General features: G+C 42.4%; 1 protein-coding gene across 2 annotated transcripts in view; it reads left to right on the plus strand.

Annotated features, from left to right (window-relative positions):
* LOC133559355 (cGMP-dependent protein kinase 2) overlaps positions 1-20,541 on the plus strand; it is a 133,222-nt gene that overhangs the window by 83,716 nt on the left and 28,965 nt on the right. For both annotated transcript variants that reach the window (XM_061911055.1, XM_061911056.1), the window contains exons 13-14: positions 5,238-5,374; positions 18,276-18,365. In XM_061911055.1, coding sequence (XP_061767039.1) covers positions 5,238-5,374; positions 18,276-18,365 — 227 coding nt within the window. The remainder of the gene's footprint in view (positions 1-5,237; positions 5,375-18,275; positions 18,366-20,541) is intronic.

A 20,541-nucleotide genomic window follows, 5' to 3' on the forward strand; every position in this document is an offset into this window, starting at 1 on the left:
CGGCCATGCTGCGCACCAGCGGCGCACGTCTGCCCGAATGCCTGGCCAATAGAACCGGGCCATTATCCGATTAAGTGTTTTATCATATCCCATGTGCCCGGCCATTGGGTTAAAATGTGCCGCCTGGAAAATCATTTCCCGCCTGCTTTTTGGTACCAACAATTGGGTAATTTCCTCCCCTGTCTGAGTGTCACGGCTCACTCTGTATAGTCTGTCCTTAATCAATACAAAATGAGGGAAATCCCGCGTTATCCCCGGACGAGCCCGCTGCCCATCAATTGCAATCACTTGGTCCCAGGTCTCGCGCAGAGTGTCATCTCGAGACTGCTCGAGTGGAAAATCATCCGTGGGGCGCCATTGGGGAACCGGGGAAATCTCCTGGGAAGTCCCCGCCGGCCCCCCTCCCCCTCGGCCGCGTCGGATAATCTCGCATCGCCGATGAGGACAGCGCGGTTATCCCCTTTCCCTACCGTCCGTGAACGCACCCCTGCACACTGCTGCATTAACCCCTTAAATCCCGGCCAATTTGTTCCCAAGATTAAGGGGTGCGCTAGACGCGAACTTACTGCCACCTTAACACTATGTTTTTCCCCCCTGAACAAAATTTTCACAGGCACAATGGGATACGTGTGAATATCCCCATGCACACATTTAACCTGCACCCGTGTAACCTTACTCAATACCCCGGGTCGAACCAGGTTTTGGTGAATCATGGATTGTTCACAACCCGAATCCACCATCGCCCGGTGTATACTCCCCTTGTATCCTTACCGGTACATAGTATGTCTCTCCCGGTCCCGGGGAGGAGGCTGGAGGGTCGACCACCTGGATCACCTGCCCCACCTCCATCGCTGGACACTCCCGTTGCAGGTGACCTAGCCGTCCGCACCTCCAGCACACCTGCCCCGGCATTCGAGGTGCTGTTTGCGGGGGACACGCAGTGTCTGCTGCGGCCGGGCCCTGCGGAGGAGAAAACATATTCATGTTTCGTGGCCTGGTTCACGGCTGGGCTCCCTCTGCTGGTGGTGACTGCATTTTGCGCGGCGCTGGTACTGGCCGCTCCGTTCCTCCTGCAGCCTTCCCCCGCTGTACCGTCAGGTGGTCCTCCGCCAAGGCTACCGCTGCTGCTAGCTCTTGTGGTCGGTGGTAGCGGACCCAAGCTGACGTCCGCGCCGGGATCGCCTCCAGGAATTGTTCCAGGATCACTTGTTCGATCACCTCTTCTTTTCTTCCGGGTTGCAACCATCTGGTTGCCGCATCTGTCAGCTGTTGGCCCAGGACGAAAGGCCACTGATCTTGACCAAGTTTCATGGTTCTAAATTTTATTCTGTAGTCTTCTTTGGATCCTCCCGTCCTGTCCAACACTGCCCTCATCATGTCCCGGTAGCTCATCCGGGACGCTGGTGGCAGGCTGAGCGCCGCTCGCTGCGCCTCTCCCACCAACAATGGCAGCTGCCGCACCGCCCACTCCTCCTCCGGCCAGCCGCACGACTTGGCTGTGATCTCAAACATGTCCATGAAGCTCTGGGGATCTTCTGTTTCCACCATCCTGTGCATGCCTACTGCTGTCAAAGTCGTCCTCTCAGTTGCGTGTTTTTCTGCTCCGGCCCTCTCCGACATCGTCTGCAGAATCTGGCTCTGCTGCGCGATTTTGCCTTGCATCGCTTCCATCTGCCGGTGATTTGCGGTCGATATTTCTGCCAACAGCTGCCCCAGCGCTTCAATTGGGCTTGGTGATGACATCGCAGCTTCCCTCTGTTTTCGTTGGGCGCCAATTGTAAGCTTCTTTACTCACAAGTACCACAGATGCACGCTGGAAACCAGTGGGTCAGGTTTGACAGGTTTTAATATATACGTTGGTTTAACTCAATCTCTTATCATTGACTTTTCAGTCTCTCCAAACAACCAAACAACCTCCTCTGCTGCCCGATCACTGTTAAAAAGACAACAGATGATTAGATTAACGCGTACCACCTGCGACATCTAATCACCTGCCAGCTGCGTCTCGCCGTCCTGCCCATGCCACGCCCCCGTCTGAGGGTGCGCTGTCTCCAGCCACCCAGAAGGGGTTGCTGATCTTCATACCTGCAGTGTGCTAATCACAACCTCCCTCCACAATAACCTTAGAAGAATTGTTACAACGTGTAAATAGAATAAAACAAACAACATATTTATTTGACCCACTTCCTAGGAAACTTATCAAGGAGCTCTTTGTATAATATTGGGTCCATCAGTGCTAAATATTACAAATTTATCACTTTCCTCTGGCACTGTTCCCCTAGCATTCAAAAAAGCGGTAATTCATCCTCTCCTTAAAAGATCTAAACTCGATCCTGAACTCATGGTAAACTACCTTCCCTTTATTTCAAAAATCCTCGAAAAAAATGTTGCGGAGCAGCTTAATGAACACTCAGCGACTAACAATCTATGTAAAACTTTCAATCCGGTTTCAGGGCAAATCACTCTACGGAGACAGCCCTCGCAAAAATGACTAATGATCTATTGCTAACGATGGTTTCTGATGCGTCATCTATGTTGCTGCTCCTTGATCTTAGCACTGCTTTCGATACCGTCGATCATAATGTTTTATTAGAGCGTATCAAAACACGAATTGGTATGTCAGACTTAGCCCTGTCTTGGTTTAACTCTTATCTTACTGACAGGATGCAGTGTGTCTCCCATAACAATGTGACCTCGGACTATGTTAAGGTAACGAGTGAAGTTCCCCAGGGTTCTGTCCTTGGCCCTGCACTCTTCAGCATCTACATGCTGCCGCTAGGTGACGTCATACGCAAATACGGTGTTAGCTTTCACTCTTATGCTGATGACACCCAACTCTACATGCCTCTGAAGCTGACCAACACGCCAGATTGTAGCCAGCTGGAGGCGTGTCTTAATGAAATTAAACAATGGATGTCCGCTAACTTTGTGCAACTCAACGCCAAAAAAAACGGAAATGCTGATTATTGGTCCTGCTAGACACCGACCTCTATTTAATAATACAACTTTAACATTTGACAACCAAACAATTAAACAAGGCGACTCGGTAAAGAATCTGGGTATTATCTTCGACCCAACTCTCTCCTTTGAGTCACACATTAAGAATGTTACTAAAACGGCCTTCTTTCATCTTCGTAATATCGCTAAAATTCGCTCCATTTTGTCCACTAAGGACGCCGAGATCATTATCCATGCATTTGTTACGTCTCGCCTTGATTACTGTAATGTATTATTTTCGGGTCTCTCCATGTCTAGCATTAAAAGATTACAGTTGGTACAAAATGCGGCCGCTAGACTTTTGACAAGAACAAGAAAGTTTGATCATATTACGCCTATACGGCCACTCTCCCACGGCGTGGCGCAGTGGGAGAGTGGCCGTGCGCAACCCGAGGGTCCCTGGTTCAAATCCCACCTAGAACCAACCTCGTCACGTCCGTTGTGTCCTGAGCAAGACACTTCACCCTTGCTCCTGATGGGTGCTGGTTGTGCCTTGCATGGCAGCTCCCTCCATCAGTGTGTGAATGTGTGTATGAATGGGTAAATGTGGAAGTAGTGTCAAAGCGCTTTGAGTACCTTGAGGGTAGATAAGCCGGCGGCGTTTTTTGATGATGATAAATGGCTTTCGCTTCGCATAGGAGAGCTTTAACTTGCACTCACAGATGTAGCGACGAACTGTATTTAGTGGCAATGGTTTTCTGAAGTGTTCCTGAGCCCATGTGGTGATATCCTTTGGAGATTGATGTTGGTTTTTGAAGCTGGAGATCGACGGTCACGGTCATTCAATGTTGGTTTCCGGCCATGCTGCTTACGTGGAGTGATTTCTCCAGATTCTCTGAACCTTTTGATGATATTATGGACCATAGATGTTGAAATCTCTAAATTTCTTGCAATTGTACAGTACTTTGAGAAACGTTGTTCTTAAACTGTTTGACTATTTGCTCAAGCAGTTGTGGACAAAGGGGTGTACCTCGCCCCATCCTTTCTATTGAAAGACTGAGCATTTTCGGAGAAGCTGTTTTTATACCCAATTATGGCACCCATCTGTTCCCAATTAGCCTGCACACCTGTGGGATGTCCAAAATAAGTGTTTGATGAGCATTCCTCAACTTTATCAGTATTTAATGCCACCTTTCCCAACTTTTTTGTCACGTGTTGCTGGCATCAAATTATAAAGTTAATGATAAACTTATCAGTTTGAACATCAAATATGTTGTCTTTGTAGCATATTCAACTGAATATGGGTTGAAAATGATTTTCAAATCATTGTATTTTGTTTAAATTTACATCTAACACAATTTCCCAACTCATATGGAAACAGGGTTTGTATATCAAGCTATCTCTGGGCATTCAAAATGCAATCAATAAAATGCACTTGCTTTTGTTGTCCTTAACATACGCTTTCCCATACCAAAACCCCACCATGGGCCACTTGATTCACAACATTGACATCAGCAAACCGCTCTCCCACCACACATAGTGTCTGCCATCTGCCCTGAACAGTGAAAGCCGGGAATCATCCATGAAGGGAAAACCTCTCCAACATTCCAGACGCCATCAAATTTACCCACACAAGTCTGTTACGATGACGAGCTGCAATCAGCTCGAAACCCTGATGCACATTTCAGTGGCCTTTTATTGTGGTCAGCCTAAAGCACACCTGTGCAATAATCATGCTGTTTAATCAACATCTTCATATACCACACCTGTGGGGTGAGTTGGATTATTTTGGCAAAGAAGAAATGCTCACTTTAGACAGAATTGTGAACAATATTTGAGAGGAATGGGTCTTTTGTGTATATATATATATATATATATATATATATATATAGATAGATGGATAGATAGATATATATATAAATAATTTTCATTAGTGCACCTTATATAAACCTTATACAGTATGTGTAATATACTTTATATTGCATTTGTGTGTCTGAAAAATGCCGCTCTTCGCAATTGTTAAAAGGGTGCGAATATATACAAAACTATGTGCATTATTTTGTTTCTATAAACACCAACTCACGCACAATACAGATATTTATGTTGAACTCCATGATGAGGTGAAGTTGCACAACACAATTTCATAGGTTGTACTCCATGATAACATAAGATGTGGCGTTTTATATGTGGTAGGATTCTTCCCACACAAGCAATAGGATTGGATAAATGTTTTTGTTTCTTTTCTGTCTTTTGAAGCTATTGAGAGGTGGTTCTCTTTGACAGTGTGTATTGTGTTGCAGGTGAAGCTACAGGACGAAGACACCACATTTGCTCTGAAATGTATTAAAAAGAAGCATGTTGTGGATAACAGGCAGCAGGAACACATTTACTCTGAGAAGAATATCCTTCAGCAAACCAACTCTGCATTTATCATCAGGTGTGTTTGTTGAGATTGTTTTACAGCTTCAATATGCATGAACATAGGAACATATGGTCTAGAATACCAGGACACTAGTTACTTAAATATGTTTATTACCTTATTTTTCGGACTATAATCCGCATTGGTATATAAACCGCAACTAGTTACTTAAATATGATTATTACCTTATTTTTCGGAGCATAATCCGCATTGGTATAGAAGCCGCACCCACTAAGTTTTAAATTTGTTCATATATTAGTTGCACTGGAGTGTAAGCCGCAGATATATACTAAAACATAGTAAAAAACGATATTTACATAGAATAATTTATTAATCTCCTCTCTGAGCTGCCACCTTATCGTGGTAGAGGAGTTTGCGTGTCCCAATGATCCTAGGAGCTATGTTGTCCAGGGCATAAGGGTCTCCCAAGGCAAACAGGTTCTAGATGAGGGATCAGACAAAGAGCAGCTAAAAGACCTTTATGAAAAAGACAAATCATGGACCCAGATTTCCCTCGGCCGGACGCGGCTCACTGGGGCCCCCCTCTGGAGCCAGGCCCAGAGGTGGGGCACGATGGCGAGCGCTTGGTGGCCGGGCCTGTTCCCTTGGGAACCGGCCGGGCACAGCCCGAAGAGGCCATGTGGGTCACCCCTCCAATGGGCTCACCACCCATAGCAGGGGCCATAGAGGTCGGGTGCAATGTGAGCTGGGCGGCAGCCAAAGGCAGGGCAGTTGGCGGGCCGATCCTCGGCTACAGAAGCTAGCTCTTGGGACGTGGAACGTCACCTCACTGGGGGGGAAAGAGCCTGAGCTAGTGCGCGAAGTGGAGAAGTTCCGGCTAGATATAGTCGGACTCACTTTGACGCACAGCAAGGGCTCTGCAAGCACTTCTCTGGAGAGGGACTGGACCCTCTTCCACTCTGGCGTTGCCGGCAGTGATAGGCGACGGGCTGGGGTGGCAATTCTGGTTGTCCCCTGGCTTAAAGCCTGCACGTTGGAGTTCAACCCGGTGGACGAAAGGGTGGCCTCCCTCCGCCTTCGGGGGGGGACAGGTCCTGACTGTTGTTTGTGCTTACGCACCAAACAGCAGTTCAGAGTACCCACCCTTTTGGGGTACACTCGAGGGAGTACTGGAAAGTGCTCCCCCGGGTGATTCCCTTGTCCTACTCGGGGACTTCAAAGCTCATGTTGGCAACGACAGTGAAACCTGGAGAGGCGTGATTGGGAAGAATGGCCGCCCAGATCCGAACCCGAGTGGTGTTTTGTTATTGGACTTTTGTGCTCGTCACAGTTTGTCCATTACAAACACCATCTTTAAACATAAGGGTGTCCATATGTGCACTTGGCACCAGGGTACGCCAGGCCGCAGTTCCATGATCGACTTTGTAGTTGTGTCATCGGATTTGCGGCCTTATGTTTTGGACACTCGGAAGAGAGGGGTAGAGCTTTCTACCGATCACCACCTGGTGGTGAGTTGGCTGCGATGGTGGGGGAGGATGACGGACAGACCTGGAAGGCCCAAACGCATTGTGAGGGTCTGCTGGGAAGGTCTGGCAGAGTCTCCTGTAAGAGAAAGTTTCAATTCCCACCTCTGGAAGAACTTCGAACATGTCACGAGGAAGGTGCAAGACATTGAGTCTGAGTGGACCATGTTCCACACCTCTATTGTCGAGGCGGCTGATCGAAGCTGTGGCCGCAAGGTAGTTGGTGCCTGTCGGGGCGGCAATCCTAAAATCCCTTAGTGGACACCAGCGGTGAGGGTTGCCGTCAAGCTGAAGATGGAGTCCTATCGGGTCCTTTTGGCTCATAGGACTCCGGAGGCAGTGGACAGGTACCGACAGGCCAAGCGGTGTGCGGCTTCAGCGGTCGCGGAGGCAAAAACTCGGACATGGGAGGAGTTTGGGTAAGCCATGGAAAACGACTTCCGGACGGCTTCCGGACCACTGCCCGCCGCCTCAGGAAGGGGAAGCAGTGCACTATCAACACCGTGTATGGTGCGGATGGTGTTCTGCTGACCTCAACTGCGGATGTTGTGGATAGGTGGAAGGAATACTTCGAAGACCTCCTCAATCCCACCAACACGTCTTCCTATGAGGAAGCAGTGCCTGGGGAATCTGTGGTGGACTCTTCTATTTCTGGGGCTGAGGTCGCTGAGGTAGTTAAAAAGCTCCTCGGTGGCAAGGCCCCGGGGGTGGACGAGACCCGCCCGGAGTTCCTTAAGGCTCTGGATGCTGTGGGGCTGTCTTGGTTGACAAGACTCTGCAGCATCGCGTGGACATCGGGGGCGGTACTTATGGATTGGCAGACCGGGGTGGTGGTTCCTCTCTTTAAGAAGGGGGACCGGAGGGTGTGTTCCAACTATCGTGGGATCACACTCCTCAGCCTTCCCGGTAAGGTTTATTCAGGTGTACTGGAGAGAAGGCTACGCCGGATAGTCGAACATCGGATTCAGGAGGAACATTGTGGTTTTCGTCCTGGTCGTGGAACTGTGGACCAGCTCTATACTCTCGGCAGGGTTCTTGAGGGTGCATGGGAGTTTGCCCAACCAGTCTACATGTGCTTTGTGGACTTGGAGAAGGCATTCGACCTCTTGGCATTCGACCCTTGGGAAGTTCTGTGGGGAGTACTCAGAGTATGGGGTATAGGACTGTCTTATTGTGGCGGTCCGCTCCCTGTACGATCAGTGCCAAAGCTTGGTCCGCATTGCCGGCAGTAAGTCGAACACATTTCCAGTGAGGGTTGGACTCCGCCAAGGCTGTCCTTTGTCACCGATTCAGTTCATAACATTTATGGACAGAATTTTTAGGCGCAGCCAAGGCGTTGAGGGGTTCTGGTTTGGTGACCGCAGGATTAGTTCTCTGCTTTTTGCAGATGATGTGGTCCAGCTCTCACTGGATCAGTTTGCAGCCGAGTGTGAAGTGACCGGAATGAGAATCAGCACCTCCAAGTCCGAGTCCATGGTTCTTGCCCGGAAAAGGGTGGAATGCCATCTCCGGGTTGGGGAGGAGACCCTGCCCCAAGTGGAGGAGTTCAAGTACCTAGGAGTCTTGTTCACGAGTGAGGGAAGAGTGGATCGTGAGATCGACAGGCGGATCGGTGCGGCGTCTTCTGTAATGCGGACGTTGTACCGATCCGTTGTGGTGAAGAAGGAGCTGAGCCGGAAGAAAAAGCTCTCAATTTACCGGTCGATCTACGTTCCCATCCTCATCTATGGTCATGACCGAAAGGATAAGATCACGGGTACAAGCGGCCGAAATGAGTTTCCTCCGCCGTGTGGCGGGGCTCTCCCTTAGAGATAGGGTGAGAAGCTCTGCCATACGGGAGGTACTCAAAGTAAAGCCGCTGCTCCTTCACATCGAGAGGAGCCAGATGAGGTGGTTCGGGCATCTGGTCAGGATGCCACCCGAACGCCTCCCTAGGGAGGTGTTTAGGGCACGTCCAACCGGTAGGAGGCCACGGGGAAGACCCAGGACACGTTGGGATGACTATGTCTCCCGGCTGGCCTGGGAACGCCTTGGGATCCCCCGGGAAGAGCTAGACGAAGTGGCTGGGGAGAGGGAAGTCTGGGTTTCCCTGCTTAGGCTGTTGCCCCCGCGACCCGACCTCGGATAAGCGGAAGAAGATGGATGGATGGATGGATGGATGGATTTTATTAATATTTATTTGTATACTTCAATTGTTTCCAAACAGTGCCTGTACCCCGGCAGTAAAAGGGCTGATCAAACAACAGAAAAATCATTGAAGTCTTAATTCATCCTTTATGAGATGAATACATTTCTCTCCTTTGTAATAAGGTTCAATATGTTTATCAATTTATCAGGATTCTTCTTCCCTGTACTTTGTAAACACTTTGAGTTTGAACAGTTTCCTATAGAGACTAATTATCGGAAATTGTTTGATTTCTTTGCTGACTCTATGGTTTAGCTGTTAGCAAAAAAAATATATTAATAGATTAGCCGCACTGTTGTATAAACCGCAGGGTTCAAGGGTTAGGAAAAAGTTTGCGGTAATTGATTTCAACACATTTAAAGCATGCTTATAAAATAACGCAATTTAAACAATAAAATAGCTTTTACAAAATTGTCTGTTTTAACTTAAACCAGGACATTTGAATCACTTTCTAAAATAAAATTAACAAACAGGCTGGCCAGGATAGGACGCAAAAACATGTCCTTGGAAAACAGGATGTATGTTAACCCTAATATGGACACAGATTTGTTGAGCACACATGCCAATGTTGAACAGAACCAGAAGTAAGCTCACATGTTCCTTACAACATACCATGTTCTCTGCTCTGTAGACTTCTCTAAGGAGTTGCTATGGAGTGCACTGCAGAATGCTTCTGTCTCAAATCTCACCGTCGTGCTGAAATTTATCTGTATGATGACTTGAAAGAACAAAAGCCTTAAGTAAGCAGCCTTTCAGGTAGTTAAGTTCAGCCAAGATGTTCAACTTTCCCACACTCTTCTCAATCAGCATCTTGGTCACTTTTATCCAGGAGTGTCCAAAGCAGCTATTTTTTATTGGCTTGCAGCACATTCTAAAAAGATTATTATTTTAAAAAAACATAAAAAGCGGAATAAAAGGGCAAACAGGTGTAATGTAACGGGAAAAACACAATTGACATCATTACATTAAACACACAGATCAGTTCTTCATTGGAGAGAGTAGCAGCTACACAGGCAATACACGGTATTTTTTCCCACCACTCAGTGTCAAACTTTCTTGCTCACAGACCACTCAGATTTATCAGGACTCTTTTTGCCCTCGGTAGGTGAGGGAACCACACGCTCGCTGATTTCTTTAAGTTATTCATTATTGATGCTTTAATTTAGTTACAATCACGACAAAACAGACAGGAAACAACCAAACATGAGGGCTGATATTCGATGATGTTGTCAAACTTTGATTTACTAATTGGTCCTGATAGATTTGTCTGTGTGTGCCACAAAGACAGCATGCCGCTTGTCGCTTTCTGAAGTGAAACAGCATTTTCAAAAGTGAAATGTGAACGATAAGGCGATCTTGTGTGAAATGTGTTTTTACTAGCTGGTAGAGAATGGTGTGAATTGGTTTTTGGCCATGAAGTCTTAATATATTGTTCCAAAATCAGTGACATTTATTAAGAGTCTTGTTAACCTTTTACTTTTTGCGACAAATACATTCGGCAATTTAAGGGTTAAATGTCCAAATGTAATAATTGATTAGGATGTCTAATATGAATATATTAATGCAGATCATGTGATATGAGGGGGCCCTGTTTTGCATGAAAATGAGCATGTAAAATGTCAATTAATTTTATGGGACATTTTACCACACATGTTTTAACCCATTCCTGCTCAGTCACTGATAAGAATATAATGGCAAACTTGCCAGGATGTTCCCTGTGGCACGCAACGCTAGTGCCAGTCTTGAGCTGCAGACATATTGGGTTAAATCCCTGGTAAATGAATGTGTTGATTAATTAGAATTTGATTGATGATGATTGAACACTTTTTAGCACAAAAAATATGAAAAAAGTTTCATATTAATGAAAAAATAATAAATGTTCTGCGCCGAATAAAATTTAGCATAGGGTCCCAATTTAGCCATAGACTGCCGAGCATGTATGCTTCATGTATGTTTATGCACAGTATCATTGTGTTGCCCAATGTGAGTTTACTTTGTGTAATTTGTATGTCTGTACCAATATTTTAGGTAATGTTCTTTTTAGTGGGATTGAAGATTGCCATAATGTATTTAACTTTTAACCGCGGGCCAGTTACTCTGAACTACGAAGTTAAGTAGAGGGCCACACAATAAGGGCCTCTGTGTCGTTTGTTTGAGATGCCTGATCTAGAGGAAGTACATGTCACCACATGTTCTGTTGGTTAACTTGTGGAAAGATCATTAATGTTGCCAAAGGGCAGTATTAAGGAAGAATTTCTGCCCGAGCGAACTGGTCGCACACGTAGGGCCAACTTCCAGGGACACCCACTATGGCTTTGGTGAAGCATTGTACATCTCTGTCAGGTCTGTGGTGCTGTGTCATGACAGGCCAACACACCCCGATCTCCAAACATCCTCCTAACACACCTGCTGTACCTTGCGACCTAGGGTACCCAACTTGGGATCGATGTCCGAAGATTTAACTGAGCGGTTGATTCTCCCGCTACCACCAACCTCGCCCCCCCATCTCCCGAATTCGGAGGTCTCGAGGTTGTCAAGTATCCCATGGGAGCAAGTTCAAAATTCAGGTTTTAGTTTTCAGAGCCTTGCATGGTCCGGCTCCTTCTGTGATCTGATCCAGCCTTGCACCCCGGCTCAGGCTCTGAGGTCTGTGGATCAGAAAGATCCGCTGAAGGTTCCCCACACTTGTTTTTGGATTAGAGGGGACCATCTTTCTAGGCTGTTTCTCCCATGCTTTGGAACTTTTTTCCACCCTCAATGCGCTCTATTGACTCTGTTGACATCATCAAAAGCAAACTCATTTATTTGTTTGAGCTTTAAATTAGCTACTCTGTGGCTTCTGTGATTTTCATGTTGTCTTTTATATAGTGTTTTAATAGTATTTTATTCAGTGTTTTTTAATATTGTTTTTATATTGATTTTGTTTTGTCTTTTACATTATACATATATTTTAGCCTTTTATATTGTGGGAGATGTCTAATATTTTAACTGTGCTGTAAAGCACTGTGTTTTTTTTTCTATGAAAAGTATATAAATAATCATATATTACTTACTTACTGACTTAATATATTCCCTTTTCAGCACAAATTTGCTGAATTTTGACAAACTATTTTAAAGAAAGCATTTTATTTGTGGGAAAACGCCAAAACTTTTTCATGCAGAAAACAAACCTCATTTACACTAAAGTAGTAAGTATTAATTTACAAGTATGTTTGAGTCAGACATTTAATAAACAAAGGTTACTTAATTGCTAATTTAATATATTCCATTTTCAGCACAAATTTGCTGAATTTTGACAAACTATTTTAAGTAAAGCCTTTTATTTGTGGAAAAACGCCAAAACTTGTCCATGCAGACAAAAAACGTCATTTACACAAAATTAGTAAGTATTAATTTACAAATATGTTATAGTAAGACTTTTAATGTCAGCATATTCAATACTTGCATTGAATTTTAGCCTTCTGTGGCAAGCTTCAGTCTTACAGGAAATGGTCAGAAGCAAAGTCTTTTATTTGCTATTAAGAACGTATCCATACGGCACAAAAAATAATCAACTCCAACCACAAGCTCTCTCACAAACACACCACATCCTTAAAGCAAGTGGAGCTTTGTCTCAGCAAATTTCCTTTAATTATTTATTATCAAATAAAACAACCTCTATTTTAGGGGGAGGAGTGTGCTTTTGTAGACCACACATAAGTGACTAGACAGCAGCTAACCCAGACTTAATTAGCGTGTTAAAAATAGACAATTCTATGGGCATCTCAATTACTTGGCACAATACATGGTGCCTCCTGTGTGGTCGTGTTTTATAAGACATGTGAGCATACAGATTAAAGGGGAACTGCACTTTTTTTGGAATGTTGCCTTTCGTTCACAATTATTATGAGACAAAAGGATGAAAGGTTTTTTGTTGTTTTTTGCATTCCATCCATCCATCCATTTTCTACCGCTTATTCCCTTTCGGGGTCTAACATGTAAAAATCTGTTCATTCTTGGTAGTTAGCAATGCAGGTAATGGAAGCAATCTATTCTACATCTAAATCACTTTCAAAATGCATTAAAAAACTCGCCAATACATCACTTAAGTTCCGTTACCTGTTTAATGACCAAACCGTACGAATATTGTTAGTGTTAGAGCAAACACCGAGGAACTATTTTTCTATCGTAGTAACACATCGGCGTGCTTCAGTGTTAGCCGTAAAAGTTAACCTGGGTGAGAGATGAGCTGGCTTCTAGGTCAACAGGAAACACGTTTTTAGTTTGTAATACACAACACAATTCAGTAAGACACTAATCTGTACTGACTGAAAAACATGGACAATCATTATATTAGATTAGATGGATTAGATAGTACTTAATTTATTCCGTCAGGAGAGTTCCTTCAGGAAGATTACAATTTTCAGCACAATCCCATTCAAGATCAGACAAACATTACAGGGAGACAAGACAGGATCGCTGACGGGTCTGCCGGCTTCCAGCGCCCCTTACAAAAAAGATGTGTTACAGGTACACAAGGGTGGGGGGGGGGGAATGGGAGAAAAAAATAGAAGATTAAAATAAAATAAAAAAATTTGGTCTTAGCCTGGGCCCTGGAGAGGGGGTGCAGACTGAGGCCAAGGGAAAAAAAACACTCATAGCCATAGTACACATCCCTCTTACATGTGTGTAAGAGGGAAACATCAAACATCAAAGAACACAGAGGACATTAAATACATTAAAGCAGCAGATACAACCAGACACTTCTACATGCAGCTATAAATAAAAAGTAAAAGAAACATATCCACTGTGGTGATATTATCATATTAGAGTATCTGTAAAGTATTAGCCCGCATTTCATATTTTGTTTGTACACAGCATGATACCAAGTGACGTGCTGCATTTATCATGATCAACATAAAGTGTAACTCAATCAATGGACAGTTGTCTCCAAATTCAACATTTGCAGCTTCGAGTTGCCTTCATCTCATTCTATCGGCTTCCGTCTGCTTCAACGTTTCACCCTCTTCTTTGTGCTTGCTTCTAAAAGCATCACTTCATCCTTCTTTCATTTAGGTTAAAAAACATGAGGCTGTGAATCCTCATTTGTCCAAAAATAGTTGTCTTCGTTGTTTGTTACCAAGTCTGCCATGACTATTACACACACAAGCGTTTTGTATCCGGAACTAGGAACACAAATTGTCGGACGTGTGCTACTATGGAAACGGAAATCAATGCACGGAAGATGTCTGTCTCGACATTGATTAAAATGATCAAAATACAGTAAATATTGAGTATATTACATATATTATGAACATGTCTGTTACTACATTACATATAACCTTGCAGTGTGTATACAAAACATTGATGGAGGGTATTGCAGATGTCTTAGAGGGCTTTTAAGGCTACAATGGTGACTCCCATTAGCCACATCTTCTGAGCGTTTTATATCATCTTTAAAATCCTAATAATAAAAGTAAGTGTGTTTTTGTCTCTCATAAAGATTGTGAACAATAAATTAAATTAGAAAAAAAAAGTGCAGTTCCTATTTAGTATTCATTAGACTGGGAATATAAAAGTATGATTTTTATATATTTAGATATATTTCTTATCACAGTTATTGATATTATAATGTTGTTGAGTGTGTTAAAAAATGTGTATTATACAAACACTGAAATATTTTAATCTGGTTTTATTTCAAAATTAATAAATAAACAGACACACAATGTACATTTTTGGTGGGGGAACATTGAATATTGTTTTGGCTTCTTAAACAGTAAGTTTTTAAATGTGTTTATTTTCTTCCATTTTATTTGTAAAGGTCTTAAGAGTATTTCTTCATTAATGTGTCTTGTATACATGTTAGCATTTAGGCTAGTGAGCAATTTGTGCTCTAGCTGCTACTCCAGGAAATGAGCAATATCACCTTGAGTTTTTCCAAAGTTTGGTAATCAATCATGGCTTTACAATAATTACAATTTTAGATGGTACTACTAACAGTAACTACTCTGGTCTAAAAAGGGTCAACTCTTCTGGTACTGTTGTCCATAGTACTTTTATTGCTGTTGTTTGGTCCTTAAATCACTTGCTGGGTGGGGCACAGTGTGATGTAGGGCAGTGTTTTTCAACCTTTTTTGAGGCAAGGCACATTTTTTACATTAAAGAATACAGAGGCACACCACCAGCAGAAAACTTTCAAAAATTAAACTTCACCAAGTCGTCATGACTTATTTTGAGTTTGTTAGTGTTTTCCTGTATGTAGTGCTTTGTTCTTGTCTTGCGCTGTTATTTTGGTGGCCCTTCTTGTTTTGTTGGTGTTTTCCTGTAGCAGTTTCATGTCTTCCTTTTGAGCGCTATTCCCCGCACCTGCCTCTTGTTAGCAAGCAAGACTATTGAAGTTTTTGCTATCCTTCTTTGTGTGGACTTTGTTGATTGTCACGTCATGTACGGATGTATTTTGTGGATGCCGTAAGTTTTTGCTGTCGTCCAGCATTTTGTTTCTGTTTACTTTTTAGCCAGTTCAGTTTTACTTTCGCTTTGCATAGTAATTGCCTTTTCCTTTTCTTTTCCCTTTTGTTCAATTTAGGTTCTTGCATTACATACCTTTTTACCTGCACGCTGCCTCCCGCTGTGGTCTGCATATTGGGATCACAACAAACCACCCGACACTTTCCGACTTTTACAAAGCAATTATCTACCAGCTGCCACCTACTGACGTGGAGTATTAAGTGGTTACCCTGCCAAGTTCTACACAGCACAGACACTAAGAAACGGCACATTATTTGCAGATTCTAATTATTGATTTGCAAAAAATATTTTTTGGACCAATTAGGTGAATTTGCGTAATTTCCCACAGCACACCAGACATTATCTCACGGCACACTAGTTTGCCGCACAGTGGTTGAAAAACACTGACGTAGGGTACCGAAAACACCGTGAAAACTGTCAACAGTTACATTAATACCTGTAAGTACGTTTATACATGTATACAAAAAGAATACATTACAGTTTGAAAGAAATTATATTCACCATGTTTGCTTAGTAGACCAATGGGAGGATTTACAAAAGGAAGTTCTTTCAGATTTCTCTTCTCTGTTCGCACTCTTATCTCTAGACGTCCGCCATCCGGTCCCTAACGTTCCAAACATCTAACGAATATGTTCATGTACAAACATGTTACACATACAAGCATTGAACAGGCACATACTTTTAAATAAACCAAAATATACAACAATGTAAAAAGCTTTTGTTGTCACAATTTAATGACTGAAATGACAACAGTTACACTAACCATTAGGAAATTTTAGGACTGTTTATCATTACGACTTTATATATATGCAGTTACGTGTGGCAATTAGTGGCTTCACTTCATGGCGGTTATTAAAAAAAAAAAGGAACATTGCTCAAACTATATATGCATGCGTGTCAGTCGCCTAAAGGTGTATACCAAATTTCATGGTGATTCTATAAATTTCACGCAATCAGACTAATGGAGTAAAACTACAGGGCTAATAACAGTGTGCTGTGTATTAGTCAGAAAAATGACAAACACCGTAGATGTGTATGTTTTAAGTCAATCTTTCTGTTTGCATTAGAAGAATATAATTTATTTTTCTCGACTATTTATAAAATATATGACAATTTGACACAAGAATGAAAATTACAACAATGATGTTTAAACAAACCCAATAAACATCAGGACACTGCTTCCATATTGACAGAAGTGGGTAGTAACGCGCTACATTTACTCCGTTACATCTACTTGAGTAACTTTTGGGATAAATTGTACTTCTAAGAGTAGTTTTTATGCAACATACTTTTACTTTTACTTGGATATATTTATAGAGAAGAAACGTTACTTTTACTCCGCTCCTCGCTACTCGCTACTTTTTTATCGATCTATTAATGTTTGTTTTGGTTTTTCAAAGTAGGAACTGTGCATGCCTGTGTTTCACCAATCACATGCAGTCACTGGTGATGTTGGACCAATTAAACAGAGCCAGGCGGTCACATGACCGTGATACGTAAAACCCGACTTAAACATGTTGACAATCTTATTGGGGTGTTTCCATTTAGTGGTCAATTGTACGGAATATGTACTTTACTGTGCAATATACGAATAAAAGTTTCAATCAATCAATCAAAAGTGAAAAGGAAAAAAGACACTTTTTATTTCAACCGTACTTCCCGTCAAAAGCCTAAAGACAGATTGCACAGTTCCTGTCTTCACAATAAAAGTACCGCTCCATCGCGCCTGCGCTAACAAAATAAGAGTCTCCGAAAGCCAGCGTAAACAAGCTAGCAAGCTACGGAGTTTGCCGCCAATGTATTTCTTGTAAAGTGTATAAAAACGAATATGGAAGCTGGACAAATAAGATACCCAAAACCAACGACTTTTATGTGGTATTAGACAGAGAGGGGGACTTTTTTCTCCTCCATTTGAAAACATGGACGTTATCAGCAATACTGTCTGATTCCAATCAATGCAAGTCATCACAATCAGGTAATAGACCAACTTCTATTCTTGTCTTCATGAAAGATAGGAATCTATATGTTAAACATGCATGTATATTAACATAAACACCTTTAACATGTCAACAAAAACAGCAAAATAAATAAATATAAATTATATATAAATGTATGTATACATATATATATATATATATATATATATATATATATATATATATATATATATATATATATATGAATGATATCTGTGTGTATGTATATGATATGTGTATGTATGTATATGTATATATGAGGTAGATCACCTCGACTTGGTCATTTATTAAGCAATTGATTAACGTTGAAAAACTATGGTCAATTGTACGGAATATGTACTGTACTGTGCAATATACTAATACAAGTTTCAATCAATCAATCAATGCCTACTGAGCCTATGGTGCTGTTAAGTTATTGTGGTTCAATGTGCCATTTTTTTTCATTTTTTAATGTACTATTATTTAATATATATTATTGTTTTAGTTGCTTAAGAGATAATCCTGGCTCTGAATTTCATTTGCTCGTTGCTATTTTTACGTTTTTGTGCATTATTTGTTGCCATAATCATTAAACAAACAGGTTACTCAGTACTTGAGTAGTTTTTTCACAACATACTTTTTACTTTTACTCAAGTAAATATTTGGGTGACTACTCCTTACTTTTACTTGAGTAATACATCTCTAAAGTAACAGTACTCTAACTTGAGTACAATTTCTGGCTACTCTACCCACCTCTGCATATTGATCTTCTTTTGTATCCATTTTAGGTTATTTCGGACATTTCGAGACAATAAATGTGTCTACATGCTATTGGAGGTGTGTCTTGGTGGAGAATTGTGGACTGTGCTGCGGGACATGTGAGTAAAGTGTACTTTACTGTACTTAAATGTCACACGGGGGGCGGGAGATTTGCAAACTTTGTACAAACCTTTCGATCTACAAACCACAGATTCAATAAAAATATGGAACGGGCCGTGCCAGCGTCGTTGTTTCCAGCTCTTCCGTCTGAAGTTCTTGATGAGCACGAAGTCGCCCGACACAATGGTGTGTAGAGGATGATCCGCTCGCCCCGGAAGCGCCGAAAAGACTTGCCTTCGAATATTAGCAAAACACTTTGTTAAAGATATACAATATCTTACCAGTCCGTCTTCACACAGGGTCGTCTCAATTGGCGGTCCTAATGGTCCTATCCGCACATTAGGTGGGACTGCGAACAGAATCTCAAAAGGTGACAAGTTATGGCGCGCGCGCACCCGCATACGCATGTACATGAGAACTATCCGCAAACATTTAGGCCAGCTGAGCTTAGTCTCTTCACAACATTTGGCAAGTTTTAATTTAATTGTTCCGTTTTCTCTTTCAGCACCTCCTGATTGTGGATGGTAGCTGCAATGAGTTCTCAAATCAATTTGCAAATAATCAGACAATTGCTGTATCACCTCATTTACAAAATGTGAACCATTGTCACTCGATAACTTCTTCGGAACGCCCCACCTTGCCACAATTTCAGTTAAAAGTGCTTTTGCCACTGCAGCGGAATAAGGATTTTTCGCTGGGAAGGCTTCTACCCATTTTTAAAACATATCAACCTTTAGTGACAAATAGCTTTAAAATGATTTATTAAAGTAACAAACAAATAATAACAAGCTTTGCAAAGCGAGACCAAACCAGAACGACACATCCGTTCGTTCCAGCTCCTTTAGAATTTGACATGACAATTATACATTCTCAGAAGTCCCACCCTCCATGCTCATTTACATACAGTACACCAGTTGAATGAGTACCCAAGGTCCTGTGAAGGGGAGAGGGTGTCGTTTGCCCAAGGGGGGGGGTCACTCAGGAAAGGAGAACAATTTAGCTCTCTTGGGGGTCAGGAAGAGGGAAAACACATGCCCACGTCAACTATAGTCCACATGTCACATCAAAGACACAGGAGAATGAGCCCGATCAGATTAGAGGCCTCTTGCAGAGCGTCACATTCCTAAACCTAATAAACAACTTTTGGTACCCAGTTCAAAGAACATCATCTATTTAAACAAGTATAAGTAATTTTGCTATCACAGTGGCAACATAAATCAACTTGGATAATGCACACGTGTATACGAACTATGGAGATGTTTTAACACCTTTTACAAGTACCTGTGTCTGTGTACCTTTATTACTAGAGGACTAAGGGAAAGGCAATGGCCAAACACACACACATCTAACTGGACGAAACAAGAAGCAAACCACTAATGCTTCAAATAAAGTAGGGGTAATCGATCCAGATGTCAATACTATCGATACCTAGAGTACTGTAGTATTAGTTTAGAAAAGGTACTGAAGTGATTAGATTAATGTATTTTGGTTTTTGTGTCCTTTTTATTAAAAAATAAATAAATTAATTAAATAAATAAAAAATTAAAAATATCTCAGCTACAATCAGGCGGAAGGCGGCGTACACCCTGGACAAGTCGCCAACTCATCGCAGGGCCAACACAGGTAGACAGACAACATTCACACTCACATTCACACACTAGGGCCAATTTAGTGTTGCCAATCAACGTATCCCCAGGTGCATGTCTTTGGAAGTGGGAGGAAGCCGAAGTACCCGGAGGGAACCCACGCAGTCAGGGGGAGGACACGCAAACTCCCCACAGAAAGATCCCGAGCCCTGGATTGAACTCAGGACCTTTGTATAGTGAGGCAGACGCACAAACCCCTCCTCCACCGTGCTGCCAATGTATGTGTATATGTATACATATATATATATATATATATGTTGTTTACAAACTCAGTGTCAAAACCCAAATGATACCAAGAGTAGTTTTTTCCTTTGAGTACTAGCACCTTTTTTTATATTAAAAAAAATTACAACAATACTATGCAAATACAAATACAATACAAGTTCTACATTCAATCAGATAAGCGTTTTAAAAATGGGATATTGTTTACTTTAGTTACTTGCTATTAAACTACAAGTGACAAGCGCGCATGCGTTAATCTAGACAGCCGCTGCTGCAGTTCTGTCCGTCTTTGTCTTTTGTCTTTGTT

This window comes from Nerophis ophidion, linkage group LG09 (assembly GCF_033978795.1).
Source record: "Nerophis ophidion isolate RoL-2023_Sa linkage group LG09, RoL_Noph_v1.0, whole genome shotgun sequence".
Taxonomy (NCBI): domain Eukaryota; kingdom Metazoa; phylum Chordata; class Actinopteri; order Syngnathiformes; family Syngnathidae; genus Nerophis; species Nerophis ophidion.